The sequence below is a fragment of the Bos grunniens genome, chromosome 28 (genome assembly GCF_055505025.1).
Source record: "Bos grunniens cultivar Pamir isolate PY7600 chromosome 28, Bosgru_T2T1.0, whole genome shotgun sequence".
In the NCBI taxonomy this organism is placed as follows: Eukaryota; Metazoa; Chordata; class Mammalia; order Artiodactyla; family Bovidae; genus Bos; species Bos grunniens.
The window spans coordinates 40936847-40961674 of NC_141192.1; the positions used below are offsets into that span (position 1 = coordinate 40936847).

The following is a 24828-nucleotide window of genomic DNA, read 5'->3' on the forward strand; positions in this document are numbered from 1 at the left end:
TGGAACAACAGACTGGTTCCAAATAGAAAAAGGAGTAGGTCAAGGCTGTATATTATCACCCTGCTTCAGTTCAGTTCAGTTCAGTTCAGTCAGTCATGTCCGACTCTTTGCGACCCCATGAATCGCAGCACGCCAGGCCTCTCTGTCCATCACCAACTCCCATCTGAATGCAGAGTTCCAAAGAATAACAAGAAGAGATAAGAAAGCCTTCCTCAGTGATCACCCTGCTTATTTAACTTATATGCAGAGTACATCATGAGAAACGCTGGGTTGGAAGAAGCACAAGCTGGAATCAAGATTCCTGGGAGAAATATCAATAACTTCAGATATGCAGATGACACCACCTTTATGGCAGAAAGTGAACAGAAACTAAAAAGCCTGTTGATGAAAGTGAAAGCGGAGAGTGAAAAAGTGGGCTTAAAGCTCAACATTCAGAAAACGAAGATCATGGCATCTGGTCCCATCACTTCATGGCAAATAGATGGGGAAACAGTGGAAACAGTGTCAGACTTTATTTTTGGGGGCTCCAAAATCACTGCAGATGGTGATTGCAGCCATGAAATTAAAAGAGTCTTATTCCTTGGAAGGAAAGTTACGACCAACCCAAATAGCATATTGAAAAGCAGAGACATTACTTTGCCAACAAAGGTCTGTCTAGTCAAGGCTATGGTTTTTCCTGTGGTCATGTATGGATGTGAGAGTTGGACTGTGAAGAAGGCTGAGCGCCAAAGAATTGATGCTTTTGTACTGTGGTGTTGGAGAAGACTCTTGAGAGTCCCTTGGACTGCAAGGAGGTCCAGCCAGTCCATTCTGAAGGAGATCAGCCCTGGGATTTCTTTGGAAGGAATGATGCTGAAGCTGAAACTCCAGTACTTTGGCCACCTCCTATGAAGAGTTGACTCACTGGAAAAGACTCTGATGCTGGGAGGGATTGGGGGCAGGAGGAGAAGGGGATGACAGAGGATGAGATGGCTGGATGGCATCACCGACTCGATGGACATGAGTGTAAGTGAACTCCACGAGTTGGTGATGGACAGGGAGGCCTGGTGTGCTGCAATTCATGGGGTCGCAAAGAGTCGGACACGACTGAGCGACTGAACTTGAACTGAGGTAAAAGAGGTGAATTTTGCTTTGGGGGAAAGAGAGTTAAAAGATAAGTCAAGTTTACTGATAAAGAGATAATCCCTACTCATTCTCTACAACAGACATCTTATCTTTTTATGATGCTTCCTTTAGTTCATCCCTTCTGTTCTCAAAGGGTAGCTAGCACCACCATTCATTTGGCTTCCGGATCCAAAAAGCAGAACACTGTTTTTGATTTCTCTCTCTTTCTCCATCCCAAGCTCCAAGCACTGTTGATTTGACAGATTAGAACTTCTACCCCACTTTGCTGTTGCGAAGAATGAACTTTCCTGTGTCCTGCCTCTGTGTGCGGCCTGTGCCCTCCCTTGCCTTCTCCCCTCCGGACACTCAGGATCTCTGCTTTAACCCAGGAGTCTGAATTCTACTGTAATATGTCTTGACACACCTTTTTTTCCCTTTAGTTCTGGAAATTTTTGTGTATTATTTGTTGATCATTTCCTCCCCACCTTTTCCTCTCCTCTTTCTATGTTAGGTGAATTTAGACTTCATAGATTGAACTTGGATTTTCTGGCTTTTAAGGAAAAGCTCCTCTGTTTACCTTCCATCTGTCCTACTGGATTTTTTATTTTGAATTTCAGTCATCCTCGTTTTAAATTTCGGGCTTCCTTGGTGGCTCAGTGATAAAGAATGTGCCTGCAATTCAGGAGACCTGGGTTTGATCCCTGGATTGAGAACATCCCCTGGAGAAGGGAATGGCAACCCATTCCACTATTCTTGCCTGGAGAATTCCATGGACAGAGGAGCCTGGTGGGCTGCTGTCCAGGGGGTTGCAAAGATTGGACATGACTGAGTGACTAACACTTTCAGAGGTTCCTCCTCTTTCTCTGAGGGTGGTGAGCCTCGTGGCAGGGTGATTGGGTGGCTTGCACCTGCTGGTCTTCATTGTGGAGAAAGATCCCTGTTCTTTGCAGGGTGATCCTGAAGCTGGGTGTGAAGAACGAGGACTAACCTGGGGATCTTGTTTCCAGCAAGGCTTTCCCTTCACTTTTTGCTTTCATCTCTGCTCTTCTGGGTCCCTCCTGGCCTTGAGTTCCGCCTTTCATGTTGTGTTCCCTTGACCATTGCTGCTGCCCCTTAGAGGTGGCGGTGGGTATTGCCTGAGGGGCCCAGTGCTGGCTGGGGGCTCACTGTTCACTCCTTCCCTTTCTCTTCCACCCTCTGTGGCCCCTGATGCTTCCTGTTCCTGCACCTGCTCAGGTGTGCAAGGGGATGGACGTGCTTCTCCTTGTCTTTCTCTTTGCACATCCTTGGGTTTGACTTTTCCTGCTCCATTACTGGCATTCCACCATTTGCCTCCTATCCTTATGTACTGTGTTTTGGTGTCTCCAAGCTTTGTTGATGATCAAGTTTGTTTATGGTTTTTCTTGTCTTTGTTCCTTTGTAATGATTCTGAAAAGTTCTACTCCACTGTCTTGAGGGCCTTTTCAAAGAGTGACACCTTATTGCCCTGATACATTTCTTAGAGGGTGAATATGAGAGTTTTTCTGTTGACTACAGAATGTCTAGGGAGAGGCAAGACTTCATCCACATGCTAAATTGGGACAGTTTACCCCGACACTCAAATTTGAGACTCACCCAGTCTTCCTGTGTCCTGGCCAAACACCAGTTGGCTTTGCAGGTCACTTTAGTCAAGTCAGTAGTATCAGTAATGTGTACACAATGTAACTTGAGGGATATCTGACTTAGATCACATGTTTCAGGCTAAAGGGTCTTACATCCCTGACCAGTCATTTGAGCCCGTGGAAGATAATTTGTGGGGAGCCATGACACTAGTTCAAGGAAGTGACCATGGCAACTAAGTGACTGACTAAGTAGTGACTAAGTAAGTGATAACTAAGTAACTAACTAATGTGACTTCAACAGGATGGGCATTCAGGCTTTTCCTTGACTTGTGACAGCTTTTGTTGAATTTGTTTTTCACTTTTCTCGGATTCAGGAGAAACAAGTGACATGTGACTCAAATTCCTGATTATATGACTGTGCTTTCATGTATCTGTTCAGATTATATATGAGGTGTTTTTAATCTATTAATGTGTATTTATCACCCAGTTTCAATGCAAATAATTCCATGTATGCAGATTGGTTAAAGATCAATCCCAGTCTGCCCAGGGATTGGTTTTGCAATCAATAGTAGTTTGCAAACTACTTGGAGACACAGAGCCTATGCATGAAACCCTGGACAGCCAAGGTTAACCAGAGCCACAGGCTTGAGACCAGATCCTCCTGGTCTGTGCTGTGTGACGCACAGACAAGGTCACTGTCAGCCAGGTCTGCTGCTGAGGGTGGGTGGCCTTGCACCATCACCCGTGAGCCCCCAGAAGCACATGCGAGGCTGTGCGTGAGTCGAGCTAGTGGCTCAGTGCTGAGCACCCCCTAACCATCTCTTCTTGGCTCACAGAGGGTGTTCGGAGCTCTGCCGGATCCCCATGGTGGAGTACAAGCTCGACAGCGAGGGAGCCCCCTGCGAGTACAAGACCCCTTTCCGGAGGAACACCACATGGCACCGCGTGCCCACGCCCGCCCTGCAGCCCCTGCCCAGGGTCTCCCCGGTGCCCGGCACGCCTGACCGGCTGCAGTGCCAGCCCCTTCTCCCGCAGAGCCAGGCCGCCATCCCCCGCAGCACCTCCTTTGACCGGAAGCTGCCCGATGGTACCAGGTAAGCTGGTGGCCCTGGTAAAGCCCTGGCTTGGAACTTCGCGTGGTTGGGGGACTTGTGTGTGTCTTAGTCATTTCTGAAATAGCTTGTTCTGACCAAGTGGGCAGCAGGGCCGCCGGGCAGGCCCCGAATGCGGGGGCACTCGTGGTCCCAGCCAGCGATGGTGCTGATGGCGTGCAGGTCTCCCCCATGGACACCACCCCCAGGGCTGCCACTCTACCTCTCCGCAGTAATCCTCCTGTCAACTCACTCTCCAAACCACGTTGGGAAACCATTCTGCAGGAGCCTCTAGATAAGCATGAACAGTTTTGAGTATAAAGAAAACAAAGCCACAAAAATCATTGATGAAATCCCGTCATCCTAATGGTCACAGTATTTTCAGAGGTCCTAAGATCATTGGCATCTCTTTGCTTTTCTCTCTCATTTTAAGCGGAAGGAGTTGAATTTAAAATTAAGTTTTTCCCTGAGAGGGTGCACCTGTTTAAGAGTGAAATCCAATAAGCTGCTGAGAATTTAGAGACGTGACCTGGAGAAGTAGTTTTAAGTGAACAGCATAGTAGATTTGTTGTTGCTATTGATTTTTACTCCCTTTGTTTTAACTTTCACATAACTTATGGGCTGTGGAGACACCAAGAGCTTCCTCAAAACTCCTTGTTAGGCTTTCATCTAATAGAGCATATGTTGTAAGCAGTCACTGAGCCAGGCTGCCCGCTGAATGTGTCATCACCTTGTCCTGTTCCTTGGCCTCTCCCATTCTCCAGTTTCCTCCTCTGAAAAGTAAATTTAGCTATAATAGAGACCTCCACAGGGCCTTATGATGACTGAATCAGTCCACAGAGGTTAACTGCTTAGAACACTCCTGGCCCGTAGGTGTAAGTCTCTATAGGTGTTAATAATAATTACTAGGATTAAAACATGTGGGCTTCCTCTGACTTCTCCAGTCTGTTTTTCCATGAATGAGCACAGGAATGGTGTTAACTAACCTGACAGTAGATCATCTGGGCTCTGGCTCTCCCTTCTCAAAGGTCTGCTGAGTTTATAATATTCAGAGAGATGCATACAGTAGGTAGCCTGGGTGTAAAGGGGTGACGTCGGAAGGGAAGGGGTCTATAGAACCTCCCTTGCCGCTGCTGCTGCTAAGTCGCTTCAGTTGTGTCCGACTCTGTGCGACCCCATAGACGGCAGCCCACCAGGCTCCCCCATCCCTGGGATTCTCCAGGCAAGAACACTGGAGTGGGTTGCCATTTCCTTCTCCTAGAACCTCCCTTATTAACATATAATTTAGTAAATTATAAGGAATTCTTCTGGGCTTCCCAGATGGTGCTGGTGTTAAAGAACCCACCTGCCAGTGTAGGAGACGTAAAGAGACCTGGGTTCAATCCCTGGATTGGGAAGATCCCCTGGAGGAGGGCATGGCAACCCACCCCAGTATTCTTGCCTGGAGAATCCCTTGGACAGAGGAACCAGTCCATAGGGTTGGCAAGAGTTGGACAGGACAGAAGCAACTTCGCATGCACACGCACACTCAAGGAAGGCTTCTAATAGCAAAATGAAAAGTTGGCAAGCACGTCTTCATCAAACGAGTTCTCACAAGCGTCACTGATTTTTGTGTGTCTGAAATAAATAGGATTACATTCAATACATGTGCAGAAATAAATGGTTTTGCCAAATTTAGAGTTTTCTCTCTGCCTCGGTTTTAAATATAGAACCACAACGTCCCTTGCATTGTCTCATAGACCAAGTAGTAGTGGTGTTTTCTGTGTATTCTATTGCTGTCCCCCATGTTTAACTGGGATCTTTAGCTGTGCTTTCAAATTTTAGATGGTAAAGCCTTGTTCCTGCCACATCTCCTCCTGTAATAAATTACCAACCATAATACCCCTGAAATCGCATGGCATCACCAATTCTCAGTTTATTTGTCCATGATCACAATGTGTGTTTCCCCTTTTCTTCGTCACCGAAAAATGAATTCATTTGTAAGTCAAAACAAGCCAGGTCTGGATGCTGGCAGCCCACCTCCGTGCCTGTTACTGATTGTAGTCAACCTTTCAGAAGTTCGCCCAGCAATCAGTCATCGTCCAGCGACCCCGGACCGGGCAGCAGCGGACCCTGGAGACCGCAAGTTGGATACGACGGGTACCACTCCTTTTCCCCTTCTGTGGGCTCCTGGGGGGACATGTCTCCAGGGCACATTCAGAAGCGCTTACTGTGCACAGGACCACTGGGGACAGAGAGACTCAGATAGCACTGTCTTAGGACAGTGCTTCCAGACTGGGTAGCTCATCATTTCTGTGAAAGTGGACTCATTTGTGTGTATTCTGAACTTGTCTGTTTTCTTTTTTTTTTTTTTAATAAGGGAGAGTCTTTTTGAACACATGAAAATTAAGGATTTGGAGACTCTGTGGGTGATGGCCCTTGGGAGTTTCCCTTCACTTACATTGCTGACGAGGAATAAATTCACAGCCTTTCTTGAAAGTGTTTTTCTCTCCAAAACACAGCCCAGAATCTGAGGAGACAGATATAGCATGGGACACATTTCCTCTGCTTCCTGTGAGAGCAAATGGAAGCTGGGTGCAGGGCCGTATACACGGCTCCCAGGGGCCTGAGGGCACCTGTGGACAGGACCCAGGATGGACGGACGCAGTAACAAATAGCCATACACTCTTGGGAAGAGGAGGGCCGCCCCAGGGATGTGGCTGTATTTTTGCAAGGAAATGCAGGCGTTGCCCCCGGCAGCAGTGCTTCTGTGCATTGCTGCAAGCCAGCATCGCCTCTGCCGCTTGAAGGAGCTGGGCGCACTGCTGAGACGATGGACCGTCCAGGCAGCCAGAGGGGCTTGCACCAGATGAGAGATACTTCAGTTCCTCCTCTCACATGTGCCCAGGGAAACCCTCTCCCCGCACCCTCTCTCCTTCTGGTTTGGGCTGAGAAGTAGAGATTTATAGTCTGAGTTACATGCATTCCCTGCCTTAGATGCTGGATGGGGTTCTTAAAAGTTGTACTTTTTTTTTTTTTCAATTTTTGAGATGGTTAGATAGCATCACAGATTCAATGGACATGAATTTGAGCAAACTGTGGGAGATAGTGAAGGACAGGGGAGCCTGGTGTGCTGCAGTCTATGGGGTCACAAAGAATTTGATATAACTTAGAGACTGAAAAACGATAACAAAAAAGTTGTACCTAAAGAAATCTTTCTCTTTTGAGTTGCATTTTTAAAGTGGATGGGGGAGGCTTTATGTCAATGGAAAAACCATGTCTTGGCTTTTTCTGCAGATCAGGATTTAGAACTGGGATTCTAGAAGAAAGGGTCCCTTGGTAACATAAGTAAGTTTTCTGCAGTTTCCTTTGGAAGAGTGAATTGTCCTATTTGAGGATTTTCATAAAACAAAAGTCCAGCCAGATGTAGTCTAGCAGCAAATGGATCTGATTTTCTTTTTCCTTAAAAAATTTGATATGAAGAAGCATCAGTACATGTATGCTGGGCCCAGGAGAAACAGTGACAGCAAAAGCAGCGAGCTCGTGCTCAGCCCATCAGGGACCCCACAGTCCTTTCAGCCCCTGGTGGTGGCCTCCTCCTTTATCTGTAAATGGTGTCATCCAGGTGCCTCTTTGGACCCAGGCGTGACAGGAGAGCCCCCAGGTCCAGATGCTTTAAGCTGCTCTGTTGGGCAGGGCTGCGGCAGCAGAGAGTCTCTGACTAGGGATCCCTGGGATTGCCCCTTGGAACCAGCACCCACGGGGGACACTGGCGGGACAGCATGCAGGCAAGCTTCAGCTCTGTGCTCTCTCCAGGTGCCAGTCTCCCCTGCTGCTGGAGCACCAGGGCTCCGGCCCCTTGGAATGTGACGGGGCCAGGGAGCGGGAGGACACCGTGGAAGGAAGCAGACACGCCGGTAATACGGACCCCCGCCCCTCCGCATGCCTCTCTCCTGCCCCTTCCTCCCCCTTCACTGGTTCATTCATCCATTCCTGTCTGGTCAGCGCCATCCTGCCGTGTACAGGGTGGCTGCTGGGCCCCTCAAGGTCATCCGGGATGTGCTCATAGCTGGTGGTGCCTGGGAAACAGACCGTGAGCATCATGGGGTGGTTCTGTCTGCTCTGAGGGCCTCTCTATGGGTAGGACCAGAAGGTCCTACAACCGCAGTCGTAATCATGGTCACTGAACCATGTGTTTGGCCCCTGATTTTCTCTGCTCCTTTGTTAACACTAGAAATTAGATCTTTAAGGCTTCTCTTTCTGTGTGTGACAGAAACCAAATGGCATGGCCCACCTTCCAAAGTCCTGAGCTCCTATAAAGAAAGAGGCCTGCAGAAAGATGGAGGTTGCAAGGATTCTCCCAATAAGCTTTCTCACGTGAGTCTTGTCATCATGAACTAATGCTTCTGTTCATCTCAGCACTCGTGATTTATTAGCATTGTTGCCAGGGATTCTCAGTGGCATCACTTATCTCATAAGGGTCTTGGGTGAAGTTAAAAAGAAAAAAAAAAGGTTTTCTTTTTATCTCTCTCTGCTTTTATAAAGAAATACAGAGAAAAGTCATCCAGTGAATTATTGGCAAAGCCAGGATTGTAACCTCAGCCTTTGATCCTTGGTAGTTTTAATCTGTTGACTGTTATCCACGTGTGGACAAAATACAAAATCAGAACCTGTGCAGCAGGGTGTGTGGTGGGTGCTGCTGTGCCTGGTGCTGGCCGCTCAGGGAGCAGCTGCAGACGGCACGCAGGAACACCGGCGGCAGCCAACTGACAGGCTTCCCATGGTCCCACAGCGCCCATGTGGTTCTGTTTACTTTTTGCAGAAATGAAAAGGAGCCATGTAGGTGACTGTAGCTCAGTGAAATGAAACTACCAGTTAAATGTGCAAACAGGAATTTTAGTTGTTGCCAGATGAAGCCAGCCTTATAAAGTAGCTCATTTTTCAAAATTTGCAGACGTCTTATCAGGTCCTGACCCAAGTTGTTCCTTTTCTTCTCCTCCTCCATGTGTCATTGGCCAGCCTCAGAGCTGTTACCTGCAAACATGTGACCTCCATCTCTCAGCTGTATCCTAACCTTGTCTCGAGCCAGCCTCATGGAGCCAACTGATGGCACCAGCACAGGGAGAGTGGGGGAGGGGAGGGGTGAACTTGAGAAGATCCACTTGTGATAACAAAGGGCATCGGGATTTGCTTAAGGATCTGATAGGGTGGAGGGAAAGAAGGAAGAAGAGAGGGATGGAGGGAAGAAAGGGAAAACGGAAAGAAGGAAGGGCCAAACCACTTGAAAATCACAGGTGGCTGGATCTCATGACTCCACAGCCCTTGGCTGACCATCCAGGCTGAGAGGAGGGGTCGTGTCTGTCCCATCATCAGATGGGACATTTAGTCTGCTCTCTTGGTTTCATCTTCCAGGGACCTCAGTGCACCCCCAAGAGTACCCCGTCTCATCATCCCCGGGTCTTTCCTGACTGGGGCTCTGGGGGGTGGGTGTGGCTCATGCTTACACAGTGCCTCTGCACACGTGAGCTGGTTGGGTCTGCACAGTAATCCTGTGCTCAGCGTAATAAGCGCAGACAGGAGCTGAGTGACTGGCCAGGGTCCCCCCACTGAGATTCAAACCCAGGTCTTCTACCCCACACCCAGGACTGGCCCTGTCCCTTGTCACAGGATCATTCTCTGAAGAAAGGCCGCTTTCCTCCTCTTAATTCCCCATGTACTTCCCCAGCTTCTAGAACCTTCGTTAACTACTTTCCGATTAGTGACAGGGTGGCAATACTTTTGTGTTCATGTACAGATAATTGAACAAAGACTTGAAAAGATACCCATTTAACTTAAGATGAATGATGGGAGGAATTATGACTCAGGGACTTTTGCATGAAACCAAGATGTTTTTGAAAAGTAAATTCTTGCCTTGCTTCCCTCTGACAAGCGAGTAGAAAGGGTTCGGGGAAATCATCAGGTCTGTAGCTTCGTGAGTCTGGGGAGAATAATCGCCTTCGTGTAGAAGCAGAGTGTGGGGTTTGTCTGAAGCCTCCCCGTTTCTCTCTTCTCAAGATCGGAGATAAAAGCTGCTCCAGCCACTCCAGCAGCAACACGCTATCCAGCAACACCTCCAGCAACAGCGACGACAAGCACTTTGGGTCTGGGGACCTCATGGATCCCGAGTTGCTGGGGCTGACGTACATCAAGGGGGCCTCCACGGACAGTGGCATCGACACGGCCCCATGCATGCCCGCTGCAGTCCTGGGCCCCGTGCACCTGGCGGGCAGCCGGTCCCTGGTCCATGGGCGGGCAGAGCAGTGGGCCGACTCCGACATCCCGGGGCCCGATGATGAGCAGGCCAAGATGTATGCGGTCCATGGCTATGCGCCTGGCATCTCCACCAGTGGGGCTGCCGACGGCAGCCTGGGCGACCTCAGTGAGATTTCGTCCCACTCCAGGTAAGGACCTCCCCACGCTGTGACCAGCAGCTACTTGGGGCACCCTGGGCACCATCATCTGCTGCTGGGGTGGGGGCAGGGGCCTGAAATAGGACCAGAAGGTGCCTGAGATCATTGTCTCCTGTGGGCCAAACTGCCTGACTTCAGATGGAGGGCTTGTGTCCAGCGGCTCATTTGAAATGTGCATGTGAACAAGTTTGTGATTACATCTTCTTTTCTCTTTAAATTGGAGAGAAAACGAAACAGAGGTGCTCACGGCTGTCATCAGGCCACTCATGTTTCTCTGTCAGTTCAATTTGTTGTCCCTGGGACTTCCCTGGTGGTTCGGTGGTTAAGACTCCATGCTCTCACTACAGCAGGCATGGGTTTGACCCCTGGTTGGGAAACTAAGATCTCATGTGCCCCCCAAAAAGTGTAAAGTTCAGTTTGTTGTCCCAGATTTTCAGGAGGTGTGGTAACAGCTGGACGGTACTCAGATGATGACGGACGGTAACGAGGGGTGGTCTCTGTGTTGTCCACCTGAAAGCCTGTGCCCCATTCTCCTGTTCCACGGGCCCCCTTACACAACTGTGTACTGGAAATGTGTTCAGATTGATGATCCACTTTCTTTTTCAATATAATGACTAGTTACATTTAAAGGAATTACGTTCTAACTGTAGGTGTGTATATTTTTATGAGTAGTTTTCAATTCCCATATGACAAAAGTGTACAGTGGCTTTAAAACACATCACTGGTGATTCCTCCCTTCAAAGACCAAGCAAAGAACTGCAATGATACAGGTTTGGCCGTGGCTAGAATTTCCTGCACACCAATGACCCCTGTCATTTTCCTTCTTGTCTGCAAGGCCTTCCCTCCTTCAGCTCTGAGTCATCGTCTAACTTTCCCCCAAGTCTTCCAGCTGCTGGAGGGTAGCCAGATGAACAGTGATAGGACTGTCCCTCCAGGCATCCAGGGCCATGGCCAGTGATGATGCTCAAGGCCGGCATTGGGTTCAACACACGGGCCTCTGTGCTCCTTGGCCCTGCCCTTCACTCTACCTGCCCCTCATCCTCACATGGTCTCTGCTGAGCCTGGAGGGGTGAGCCGATGGACCATAGCGAGGCTCTCTGTGACCTCACACAGACACATGAATTGCTTCGGCCAACCTCTCAGTTGAGGCAGAGACCTCATCAGCAGTGCCTTGATTTTCATGACTGATATCATGGGATATGTCTCATCTTGTTGAAAAAAGTTTTAGACTTCTTAGTCCTGGAAATTAACATAAGTTAATTTTTTTACATAAATTGAAAGCACGAAGATGCCTGTAACACACACATGCTCGCTGCTGCCTCCTGCTTTTCTTTTCCTGTCACTAACATCATCATCTGTGTCTTAGTAGCACAAATGATCATTTTGTAACCTTCTAATGTTTGTTCAAAGTGTAGAAGATTTGTACAGCGGCTGGTTTTCTGATAACCTTGCTGGACAAGTGTAAATGGCATCACAAACAGAATTTTGTATTACTGTTGAGGAAAATTTCTGTGAAAACTGCTTTCAGAGCACCTTCACTTATGAGTCGAGTCGGGATATTAACAGGGATTTGAAGTAGATTTTCTGGAGTACCGTAAGCATCCATTAATGTGATGGGTCAGATGAGTAGAAAGCACTGGGAGGTGCTAGATTGCGTTTCTGGTCGATGTTTCTCCTTCCCCGCCCATGCTTCACACTAAACATGTGCACAGTGGTTGTAGAAGGGCCATGGGCTGAGTGAGGGTCTTCTTTGCCATCCAGAAGCCTTTTTCTTGCCATTCTTAGTGCACAGTGACTTTAAAGCCACATTTCAACTTCAGTTGCAGCTTTGGTTCGTGTGGAATTTGTCAGTAAATTAAATCTTTTGAGCACGTCCTCCTCCTGTCTGTCCCCTGCAGAAGGGCTAGAGAAAGTAATAATTTAAATACTCTAATTTTTTAGTTTTAAATTTTTTTAATGATTTTTAACTTTAAAATGTTTTTAAGTATTTTAAGTACTATCTATATTAATATTTTATATTTAAAATAAGATTCGAAATGTTGGTATGTCGAGGCAAAAGGAACTTGGCTCATTAGAGCATAACGGACCTAGCTACCGCAGCAGTGATGAGACTTGGCAGATCCAGAAATGCTGGGGCCCAGCCTGGGGCACCCATTCTCCGTGGTGATGAGTGTCGTCAGCTGTGCACTGTCCTCGTCTGCTTGTGTGGTCAGCTCAGAGCTGAGGCCCACCGCCCAGGGTCTCAGTTGTGACCAGGAGTGGTCCAGGGAGTGAAAGAGAAGAGGCTCTTAGGGGCTGGCATCGGCACTGAGCATCCTGGCTAGTCACCCCCAGCCCTGCACAGTCTATCTCACCATGTCTCAGCTGCTTCTCAGCACTCCCGCCCTGGGTGATGTCGACCAAATAAAGGAACTCTCTGCTTTCAGCTTGTGACAATCCTTTTGTTGTTCGGGGAGCCCTCGTTCACTTCTGGAGGCCAGAAACCGCTGATGGCTGTGACGTTTCTTGCCCACCGACGTGGCAGCAGATCTTTTCATTCCACAGTGAGGTGGTCTGTGCTCACAGCTTATCCTGTCCCGTCCACATCGCCCCCCTCCCCGGCTGCAGTCTTCCTTTCACTAAAAAGCCTGGACCTGTCTGCTTCCTTGTACCCGCACCACTTAGCACAGGCTCTTAAACGTGGTAGGCGTTGCAGTGTTTGTTGAATGCAGGAAGGAAGTCTAAGAAGACTGTTGATAGGCATTTGTTGATTGAGTTAGTAAACCAGTGCCTGGATAGCCTAGGGAAATCGGAGGTGCAAAGGTTAACTGTTCCCAGTGTCAGGAGCCCAGACCTGTATATGGAACACCCTTCACGCTCTGATTCTGGATTTTCATCACCAACGACTACTACCATCCCCACCAGCCCCACCACACACGCGCATGCTCCGAACAGCCATCCAGGAATAAAGCAAGTGTGAGTTGTGTATGTGGTATTTTTCTGGGATTGTACTGAGAACAGGGAAGAGATTTACAACTCATAAAGACAAGCTGCACTGGTGTGAGCGGGGAACAGGGGTACACTGTGGGTGTGCAGGAATCACCACCCATTAAGCAGCACCAGCATATTCCCAGCCTGTTCTCTCCTGCTTCTCCGGGCTTCTAATTCAGCAAACCCGTTTGGGTTGGTTTGTTTTTTTTTTCCTGCAACGGCAGGGCACTTAGATAAGAGCTCAGAATACAAAGCTGTATTCATCTGAGCCTAACCAAGCTTTTGCAAAGTGAAATAAATCAACTGCCAAAAAAACAAGACAAAAAAACCCATGTTCTGTATTCTCCTGTAAATGGCTCATGTGATTATCTGTTGCTTACCCTTATTCATGTCATCACACTCTTAGTACAAAGGATGGGAAGTTGGCAATAAAACTCGAAAAATAATAACTTGAGTCTAGAAGGAAAAGATTCCCCAAAATTGTATTGCTAATAGTCTAGGATGTTTACCAGCTTCAGAGAAAAACGATGCTACTGCTGCTAAACACAAGTTTTTGCCATATTGCTTGTCAAATGGATTCAGTACCTTTGTTCTTAGAGTTTAACTTTAAAATTTCTTACTATTGGGGTAAAAGACATTTTTAATCAAGCCTAAGAATTGATGCTTTTAAACTGTGGTGTTGGAGAAGACTCTTGAGAGTCCCTTGGACTGCAAGGAGATCCAACCAGTCCATTCTGAAGGAGGTCAATCCTGGGATTTCTTTGGAAGGAATGATGCTAAAGCTGAAACTCCGGTACTTTGGCCACCTCAAGCGAAGAGTTGACTCATTGGAAAAGACTCTGATGCTGGGAGGGATTGGGGGCAGGAGGAGAAGGGGACAACAGAGGATGAGATGGCTGGATGGCATCACTGACTTGATGGACGTGAGTCTGAGTGAACTCCGGGAGTTGGTGATGGACAGGGAGGCCTGGTGTGCTGTGATTCATGGGGTCGCAAAGAGTCGGACACGACTGAGTGACTGAACTGAACTGAACTGAAGTGAGGAAAATCTATTTTATAAACAAATGGAAAAACACATCAGGCTTGGACCATACTATTGTTATTCACAACACATTCTCCAAAAGCGTTCCATTTGGTGATTTCAGAAGATAAATTTGGGTGTTCCATGCATCATATTAATTACATTAGACTAGGGATGCCCTGGGCTTCCCAGGTGGCATTAGTGGTAAAGAACACACCTGCAGTGCAGGAGACATAAGAGCCACGGGTTCAGTCCCTGGGTCTGGAAGATCCCTTGGAGGAGGGCATGGAAATCTGCTCTAGTATTCTTGCCTGGAGGAGCCCCGTGGACAAAGGAGGGCTACAGTCCATAGGGTCACCAAGAGTCTGAGATGACTGAAGCGACTTAGCACACATGCATGCATGGATACCCTAGACTTTAAAATATCTCAGGGATAATCAAAGGCTTTGAAATGCATGATAACTGAAGGCAATGCACAGTCCTGCCCGAGTTCTGAATGGGGAAACTGAAGCCATAAGCCATGTTGGACAGCTGAGAAATGAGACTATGGAGTGGGTATTAGGTAATAATAGTGCATTAATGCCTGATTTGTGATTATCACATTGGTCCTCTGTGGGAGAGTATCTTTATTATTAGGAAATATGTATGGAAATATGAAAGTATGATGTCATAAAGTCTACAGCTACTTCTAGATGGTTCAGAGAAAAATGATGCAGCTGTAGCCAGAGAGTAACAACTAATACATCTCGATGATGGGTATCTCCTGTCTTTATACCGTTTCTGTAGATCTGGAGTTTTTCAAAATAAGGTTAGGAGAAAGACATACAGGCCTTCAGAGCCCATTGCCAACAGAAGGAGTTTTCCTGTTGGGGGATTACTAACTGGTATACACCCAGGAAGTGGAGAGAGTTCATTATCATAGCACCACCTCTTCAGTTCAGTTCAGTCACTCAGTCCTGCCCGACTCTTTGCAACCCCATGAATCGCAGCACGCCAGGCCTCCCTGTCCATCACCAACGCCCAGAGTTCACTCAGACTCACGTCCATTGAGTCAGTGATGCCATCCAGCCATCTCATCCTCCGTCATCCCCTTCTCCTCCTGCCCCCAATCCCTCCCAACATCAGAGTCTTTTCCAGTGAGTCAGCTCTTCTCATGAGGTGGCCAAAGTACCAGAGTTTCAGCTTCAGCATCATTCCCTCCAAAGAAATCCCAGGACTGACCTGCTTCAGAATGGACTGGTTGGATCTCCTTGCAGTCCAAGGAGTCTTCTCCAACACCACAGTTCAAAAGCATCAATTCTTCAGCACTCAGCCTTCTTCACAGTCCAACTCTCACATCCATACATGACCACAGGAAAAACCATAGCCTTGATTAGACGGACATTTGTTGGCAAAGCAATGTCTCTGCTTTTGAATATGCTATCTAGGTTGGTCGTAACTTTTCTTCCAAGGAGTAAGCGTCTTTTAATTTCATGGCTGCGGTCACCATCTGCAGTGATTTTGGAGCCCCCAAAAATAAAGTCTGACACTGTTTCCACTGTTTCCCCATCTATTTCCCATGAAGTGGTGGGACCGGATGCCATGATCTTCGTTTTCTGAATGTTGAGCTTTAAGCCAACTTTTTCACTCTCCACTTTCACTTTCATCAAGAGGCTTTTTAGTTCTCTTCACTTTCTGCCATAAGGGTGGTGTCATCTGCATATCTGAGGTTATTGATATTTCTCCCGGCAGTCTTGATTCCAGCTTGTGTTTCTTCCAGTCCAGCGTTTCTCATGATGTACTCTGCATATAAGTTAAATAAGCAGGGTGACAATATGCAACCTTCCTTGCCTGTTGCTTAGGTTACCTTGGGTCAGGGGACGGCAGTACAACATCTTTCCCAGGGCACGGACCTGGACCCCAAATTGAGGGAGCCTCGGGGGCTTCCCTTATAGCTCAGGTGGTAAAGAAAAGAATCTGCCTGCAATGTAGGAGACCGGGGTTCGATTCCTGGGTCAGGAAGATCCCCTGGAGGAGGAAATGGCAACCCACTCCAGTATTCTTGCCTGGAGAATCCCATGGACAGAGGAGCCTGGCAGACTGTAATCCATGGGGTCACAAAGAGTTGGACATGACTGAGTGACTACACCACCGCCACCACCGCCACCATCCTACTAAGGGACACCAGACTTACCACCAGGAACCAAGTGATTCAGAGGAGCAAATAGATGCAGTGTTTTATTTGTTTTGTTTTGTGTGATAATTTTTCAAATGCCACCATGTCTCCAACATACAAAGACCCAAAGATGGGTTATTTTATTGAGTTTTGTTTTACCTTCAGAGCCTTTATAAAAAGTCCATTTCAAAATAATTTTTAATATTAGACTTTTTTTAGCTTCCGTCATTGAATGATCCTTGCTTTGTATACAGGTTTGATTTCAGAATAAGATTTTATTTTATCTAGGGGCTATCATGTGAGGAACCCTGTGGTAAATTCTCCCAATGGCAAGAACTTGTGAATAATTCTTTGATGCACCACTCTAAAAAGCAAATTAACGGCATTTACTTCACTAATATTAATTCAGAAAAATCTTCGGAGCAATTCTCTGAGGTCAAGAGTATTTATCAGGTTTTTTTGTTTTGTTTTGCTTTTAAAGTTTTTATTTTTTTGATGCGGACCATTTAAAAAGTTTTTATTGAATTTGCTACAATATTGCTTCTATGTTATGTTTTATTTTCTTGGCCCCAAGATGCGTGAGATCATAGCACCCCGACCAAGGATCAACCCACACCCCCTGCATTGGAAGGTGAAGTCTTAACCACTGGACAGGCCTTGTATGCGTTTTACAGATCAGAAAGCTGAGCTTAGTAAACGAGTCCAGGGTCTCCCTGTTGTGACAGCAGTCTGGCTCCAGAACCCTTGAGGCACACCTGTGTGTCAGGGTTTCTGAAAGCGATGCTCACCTGCCTTCCCAAACTCTGATGTTAGAACTGTAACTGAAACATTTACGACTTCATAAAATGATTCCTGATCTCTGTTCTTACTTATTTTTCATAAAACATTAGAATCTTGATTTTCCTGAATTTAAAAAAAAAGATCTTTAGGTTTTTATATTTCTAGGGATGGTCATACAGCCCATGGGAGTCATTAGTCCTTCTGGCTTCAGCTGACCTTTAAGTTGTTTTTAGGGATTTTGTCTTTTGAATATTATTTCATATCACACAGTAATACAGCAAGCATCCATATACCCACACTGGATTGAGGAATCGACTCTACTGTGTCAGGATCCCCGAGTATTGTCCGGTCACAAGCCCTTCTCTTCCCCCTCAAGGTGGCCCCTGGCCTGGCTTTGGCAATGACCATCCCCCTCGCTTTTCTCTACATTTCACTACGGATTCGTACATTCCTGAACAACATATCCTTCAGTTTCACCTGTTTATGAACTCACTTTAAAAATGGAGCCATGCTTGATCCTTTCTGTGTGACCTGCTCCTTTTTCCACTTTGTTTGGGAAGTTCACCCCAATTGTCCACAGCCTCTGCCCAGTCCTTCCTGGTGTTTCCCTGGAGTTTTTTGTTTCCTCACCCATGTTTGCTAATTGACCCTCCATTCAGTGCCGATGCCTCTATGGGGGAGCTGTTCGAATCAGTGCTTCTGTCAGCACTTCCGTTGCCTGTTTACAGCCACACCCATGCAGAGGCTTGGCCCGGGTGTGCGCTTAGGAGAAGAACTGCTGGCTCATAGGCTAAGCAGCTGCCCACCTTTACAGGTAATGCCTAGACTGCTTTCCAAACTGTCTGCCACTCTCACTCCCACCAGCAGTGGGAGGAGTCGCTGCCCCACATCCTGGTGAACACTGGGCACTCATCATCAGACTGTCCCATTTTTGCCAATCTGGAGAACATGCCTGATACCCTGCTATGGTTTGCACGGGCATTTCCCTGGGTTGAGCCCCTTCTCTTATGTTTATTTACCATTGGAGTTTCTTTTCTTTGGAGGCATCGGTGTGGCGCCCATTTTTCTATTAGATTTCTCCTAATTGTGCTTGGAACATCCTTCTGGCCACAGGCGTATAGTTTTGCACATGAACATCCTCAGCCTGTGGAAAGAAAGGCTCAGCAGAGAGACAGCCACGCCTGCCCAGTTTTGCTCACAGAGGACAGGAGTCATGGTGGCTCCAAGGTTGGTAACGTGCCCACTGCTGAGATCGGATCGTATCACAGCTTCGGTCTGTCTATCTCCCCAGTGGCTCACACCATTCAGGAAGCCCCTCGGCTCACTGTTCGAAAAGCAGCGGGTCTCTGGATACGTCCAAAGTCTACATCGTGTCTCACGGCAGTGGTCAGCAGGCCCCGGGGTCCATGTCCAAGGCCTACCTCAGGCAGGGGGCAGTGAACAAATACATCATCGGCTGGAAGAAGTCGGAAGACAGCCCACCACCTGAGGAGCCTGAAGTGGCTGAGTGTCAGGGGTAAGGTGGTATCTGGTGGCAGCCTTGGGTGTCTGGGGCGTGGACTAAGCTAATGTATTTTTTCCCCAGTAGAAACAAATCTTCTCAAACAGAATAATTGAGAAGTGTCTTTGTAAAACTCTTTAAATGTTGGCATTTATGTTTGCCTTGAAAAGTCCTCTCTTTCCTTGATATTCTCATGTAACTTTAAAACAGATTTCTATTCCTCATTTTTATATTCAAAAATCTGTCTGCAATAGAAAAATCAGGGTTGTGTGCTAGTGATGGTCTCAGTATGCTTGCTAAGTCGTTTCAGTCGTGTCTGACTCTTTTGTGACCCCACGGACTGCAGTCTGCCAGGCTACTCTGTCCATGGGATTCCCCAGGCAAGAATACTGGAGTTGGTTGCCATGCCCTTCTCCAGGGAGTCTTCCCAACCCAGGGACTCAACTCAGGTCTCCTGCATTGCAGGCAGGTTCTTTACCGTCTGAGCCACCAGAGAAGCCCATGGTGTGAGTATAGATCCTGTAAATAACTACGGTCAAGGACAGTGTGAATTCCCACAAAGCCTGTGTGTTTCCTAAAGGTGTTGTTGCTGCTGCTGCTAAGTCACTTCACTGTGTCCGACTCTGGGCGACCCCATAAACGGCAGCCCACCAGGCTCCTCTGTCCCTGAGATTCTCCAGGCAGTAACACTGGAGTGGGTTGCCATTTCCTTCTCCAATGCATGAAAGTGAAAAGTGAAAGTGAAGTCGCTCAGTTGTGCCCAACTCTTAGTGACCCCATGGACTGCAGCCTACCAGGCTCCTCCATCCATGGGATTTTCCAGACAAGAGTACTGGAGTGGGTTGCCATTACCGTCTCCAAAGATGTTGTGTGATAGCACGAAAGAAAAAAATCCCACCTAATTTTTTAAAAGTTAATTAATCAAGTGATTGATTGGCTGCATCAGGTCTTAGCTGAGCGCTCGGGATCTTTCGTTGAGACACATGGACTCTCTAGTTGGAGCATGCAGGGTCAGTATTTGCTGCCCTCAGGCTTGGTTGCCCTGAGGCATGTGGGATCTTAAGTTTCCCAGTCAGGGATAGAACCCATGTCCCCTGAATTGCAAGGTGCATTCTTAACCCTAGCCTTACAGAAAAGTCTCTATTCCCCCGAATTTTAACATGACTTTGATTTCCCTTTCAGCTGTCACATTTGTGGGGGCAAGTAGGGAGGGATGTTTTGTATCTGTTGGAAAAAAGAAAAGATAAAAAATACTAATAACCAGTTCCGTAACATGTGTGAAAACTTCCATGTCTTTGAAGAGACAAAGCAATCACATTTTGAGAATGCAAGTCAAGGCTGGTCAGGGCCATTTATAGTAGCTGGTGATTTGCTTATTCTTTGATGTGAAAAAAGTGGAAGTTGCTCAGTCGTGTCCAACTCCTTGGGACCCCATGGACTATACAGTCCATGGAATTCTTCAGTCCAGAATACTGGAATGGGTAGCCTTTCCCTTCTCCAGGGGATCTTCGAACCCAGGTCTCCCACGTTGCAGGCAGATTCTTTACCAGCTGAGCCACAAGGGAAGCCCAAGAACACTGGAGTGGGTAGCCTATCCCTTTTCTATCGGATCTTCCCAACCCAGGAATCAAACCAGGGTCTGCTGCATTGCAGGTGGATTCTTTATCAACTGAGCTATCAGGGAAGCTCACATTTTTAAAGGACAGCCTTAAAAATTAACCTTCACATGCACTAAATGATGACATCAGTCTTTTGCTGTGTCGGCTTGTGGCATCAGCGTGAACGGTGCACGAGACCTACAGCTATCTTCAGAGAGCTCTTCTAGATCTTAAGTTTAGCCCATGAGCTAGGATCACTATTTCCCTTAAGAAATGACCCCACTTTTTAAATATGTCTAGCATGATATTGCCTTCTAAATTAAAATTAATTTTAATGCTAAACTTGAACATAGAGGACTTCCCTGGTGGTCCGGAAGTTAAGATTCCACGCTACCAATGCAAGAGGCAGAGGTTGATCCCTGGTTGGAGAATCTCACATGCCATGCATCAAAACATAGATAAGTAAAAGATCATCATATCACTCATTTTTAAAAAAATAATAGGAATTTAAAATAAAATGAAAATTGAATATGCAGTCTTTTTTTTTTTTTTTCAGGAAAAACCCATCATGCCAGTAATTGCAAAGAAGTTGTTTAGAAAGAAATTTTTTAGAGATAACCACATTTTATGAACACATGTTCCTGGGGTCACATTGGTACTTCTGTCTGATACTTTTCCGGTGCTTCACAGGGGTCCGTTCTGAGGCTCCTGTGTTCCACCAGTTATTTGTAGAAGTTCTCTGCACATCATTGAGGTGCTGTATCTTCCCTAAGGGTCTCCTTGAAGAGCCAGGAAAGGGTGAAGGAACCCACTTGGACATTTCTCCCTAGAGAGCCTCAGCATTGGTGCATTGTAACACTCGTTTAGCAGCACTGACTTCATAAAATAGAGCCAGCATGGGGAGTATTGTGAGTGAGGGGTTCGTGTCTCTGGAGGGCAGAGGGGTTATTTCTCCTCATCACACCAGCTGGGTGCTGGGACTCGAACCCAGGCCTCCTCAAGGCTTTTCTCACGGGCCCTGCTCATCCTGTCAGATGTACCGTCCATCTCACGCAGACATGGTAATGTATCATGACTGTGGTCCTCCAGGACTTGCCAACTGTATTGAGATTTGTCAGAATAATGTGTTACCAAATCACTGAAAGATATACTTTAAAAAAGATCAGCCAGCATCATGTGTGTCCCTCTGAGAACTAGCAAATATTCGTGTCTCAGTGTACACAAAATATAAATAAGTTGTGCCCCCTTGAAGTTTCTCATGATGCAGAAATTGCCCATAAAGTTATATTCTGGGGCTTCCCTGGTGGCTCAGTGGTAAAGAACACACCTACCAATGCAGGAGACACAGGAAACTCGGGTTCAATTCTTGCGTTGGCCAGATCTCCTAGAGAAGGAAATAGCAACCCACTCCAGTATTCTTGCCTGGAGAATCCCACAGACAGAGGAGCCCGGTGGGCTATAGTCCATAGGGTCACAAAAGAGTTGGACGTGACTTAGCAGCTAAATAACAAAGTCATATTACAGGTAGACCCTTGTTGATTATTTTTGTTAATATGGCACCCCACTCCAGTACTCTTGCCTGGAAAATCCCATGGACGGAGGAGCCTGGTAGGCTGCAGTCCATGGGGTCGCTAAGAGTCAGACACGACTGAGCGATTTCACTTTCACTTTTCACTTTTATGCATTGGAGAAGGAAACGGCAACCCACTCCAGTGTTCTTGCCTGGAGAATCCCAGGGACGGTGGGGCCTGGTGGGCTGCCATCTATGGGGTCGCAGAGTCGGATTGAAGCAACGTAGCAGCAGCAGCATGTTTTAAAGTGCAGCAAACGAGAGCTGCTTCCTGGCTCATTATTAAGCAGCCGTGAACGTGTGCCTTGAGCACAGTGCAGCTCATACCATTTTCAGACCCTCAATGTCCCGAGAATACTCTAGATACATGGTAGTGGTCACCACCATGCTGGGTTTACCCACGTGGAGAATTACACTAGGCATTAGAGATACAAAGCTAATTACATCCGACGTCCCATTTTCAAGAATACCCCATCTCAGGGAGGAGAGAAAGTGTAGCAGTTACTAACGGCAGTATTTCATAGGCAGTTCACAGATGTGTTATTTCACTGCAGCACCTGGGAAGCCCACTCTCTGACATATCGTTTGGTAATTTTAATAAAGGCACTTAAGTTAGCAGAAAACGCTAGCAATTTTATTCAAAAACATGGGGAAACTGGGAGAGTACATGTATCAGCAACTCTAGGTATTACATTTTCATTTAGCAGTTACTGGGAAGACCTGGGTTTGGGTTTTTCTCCCCTCTGTCTTTCCCAGAGTAAATAGGGCCTGGAGCTCTTGCATGCCTCCACCCCAAATCTCAGGGCCCACAGCTGCGCACATCTGAAGCCCTCTTCACAAAAACTCCAGGGTCTGTTTTCCCACATGGCTTTTGCGCAGAACCCCTATCCCCCCGGGTCTTGGGTTCTTTTTTAGCTCCATCTTCATGCCCTGCCATCCTGCAAGCCAACCAGATCTTCAGTCACATTTAGAGATTTTTATAGTTTCTGCCCCAGTCGCTATATTCATGTCATCAGCATTGCTGGTGCTTCCAGAGCCAAAAAGTTTGGGACGCCGCACCTAACTCGAGAACAAAGCAAGAGCTGTAGCAATTTCAGATAAATAGTTCTTAATTTTGAGCATGTCTGTGTGTGTCATATCCTGATAACTTCTCAGCAAGCCATTCCCCTGTGACGCAATAGCCTTGCATTAGAAATAGGGTCACCTCTGTGACACAGGACGGTGACACAGGTCATCCTCTGTGGCCTGCCTCCCTGGACCAGCATCACATTTCTGGGTCACGTGGCCCATCCATCTCTGCTGACAGTCCAGCCCCTGGTTCTATACTCACCATGTCTTCAGCAATGTTTCAGACCAAAGCTTTTAAAAAATAACTCCCCAGTTTTTTCCCTGGAAAAGCAGCAAAAACAGTAATTCAGGTAGATAGTCTTTTGTTGTCCATAAATACATTTCTATACACTGATAAGGGAGACAGCTTCTTTAGTTATTGAAGCGGCTCTGTGAAATTGCTGATAATAAAAATGCTTGGCATGTGCCCAGATCGATTACTCTTCAGTGTCAAGTTCCCCAGAGTCCTGCGCTCTGTATTGCTGGATGGGCGGTGGGGTGTGTTTGTCCAGACACAAGAGAAAGGCTCTCTCAATTTCCTGAGAAGCACCAGGCTTCCTTCAAAGAACACAGGATAATCTCTGATGAATTATTGAAACTGTGTTTTCTGATACGGATTAGGAAAGGGAACACACAGCCTTGTTTGAAAAGTTGACTCTGTTTTCTCATTCAGGGCTTTGGGGATCTGATTTGTCTCTGAATTATTCAGAACCCTAACTCTGCTGTTGAGCTCATTTCATACATGTGAGATAGCATGGGGATCCAGAGGAGATGTGGCTAAAGTGAACTCGCTCAATAATTAAGAGCTGGGTGTGTGTGTGTGTGTGTGTGAATGTGGTGGTTGAAGGTGGAGAATGGATTTTAGTCCGTAAGGGTACAGGCGCTTTACATATGCCGATGACCCATCTTAATTTCCTCCCAGGCTGTACAGCGAGATGGACCTGCTGTCCTCGGCAGCTCAGCAGCAAGCAGTGGTGGGAGATGCTGTCTCAGAAACTCAGCACGTGCTCTCGAAAGAAGACTTTCTGAAACTGATGCTTCCCGACAGCCCCTCGGTGGAGGAGGGGAGGAGGAAGGTCAGTGATTTTTGTGTAGCTTTGAAGTTACCAGAAACACTAAGGAAACGCCTAAAGAGACGCCAGGACTCCCAGGGCCATTTTGACACTGTTATTCCACCAGGAAGCAGAGTAAGGCTGCGAGAGGTCAGGAAGGGAGACTTCTGGATGGATAGAGGGAGCTCCAAGCAGGCAGGCATGGCCTCACCTCTTAGCTGCGAGGACGGTCGGCCATGTGGCGTGTCTTTTTTCATTTTTCTTTTTCCTTTTCACCATGTGATTTTGTACATTGGCTCTGTGATTTGCTTTTTTATTTTTTAGCCATGTGATTTTGTACATGTGACTTAACTTCTTGGCCGAGTGTTGTCCTCTGCAAAAAGGAGGCAATGGTAAGTGTACTGCAGAATTTACAGGCTTATAGCGGACATAAGAACCAGCCTCGCACGGGACCCATCCGTGACGGGTAGTCAGAAACAGGAGCTGTTAAAACTCACACCACCTGACTTTTTTGCTCCAGAACTGTACCAAGGGTGGGTTGTCTAAGCCATCCTGCTGCGTTGTCATCCTGTCCCACAAAGGGGCAGGAGTTACGTACTCTGCCGCCTGTTGCTACCATCAGATCACTTAGTGTCCTTACTCGCTTTAGCGTTGTCATTCATTGTTACAGTCTCTCAGGCCTCTTGGTTAATGTGTGGAAGGTACGAAAAGGAGCTCACAGGCAGTCTAGCCCAGTCTCCTCTTTTGGCAAGTACCTGAGGGCCCGAATGGTGATATGTGATGTGCCCATAAGTATTTGGCGGCAGTCAGCAATGGAGTGCAGCCTTCTCCCTGCTAATTGAGCACTCTC

At 47.1% G+C, this 24828-nt stretch overlaps 1 protein-coding gene across 15 annotated transcripts in view; it reads left to right on the plus strand.

Moving 5' to 3' along the window:
• The window catches only part of SIPA1L2 (signal induced proliferation associated 1 like 2), a 249055-nt gene that overhangs the window by 195955 nt on the left and 28272 nt on the right, over positions 1 to 24828 (plus strand). For 9 of the 15 annotated variants that reach the window (XM_086381084.1, XM_086381087.1, XM_086381083.1 and 6 more), the window contains 7 exons: positions 3542 to 3799; positions 5852 to 5935; positions 7592 to 7692; positions 8049 to 8152; positions 9830 to 10215; positions 18442 to 18666; positions 23849 to 24002. In XM_086381084.1, coding sequence (XP_086237210.1) covers positions 3542 to 3799; positions 5852 to 5935; positions 7592 to 7692; positions 8049 to 8152; positions 9830 to 10215; positions 18442 to 18666; positions 23849 to 24002 — 1312 coding nt within the window. The remainder of the gene's footprint in view (positions 1 to 3541; positions 3800 to 5851; positions 5936 to 7591; positions 7693 to 8048; positions 8153 to 9829; positions 10216 to 18441; positions 18667 to 23848; positions 24003 to 24828) is intronic. The other 6 variants (XM_086381094.1, XM_086381098.1, XM_086381096.1 and 3 more) reach the window with 2 other exon arrangements.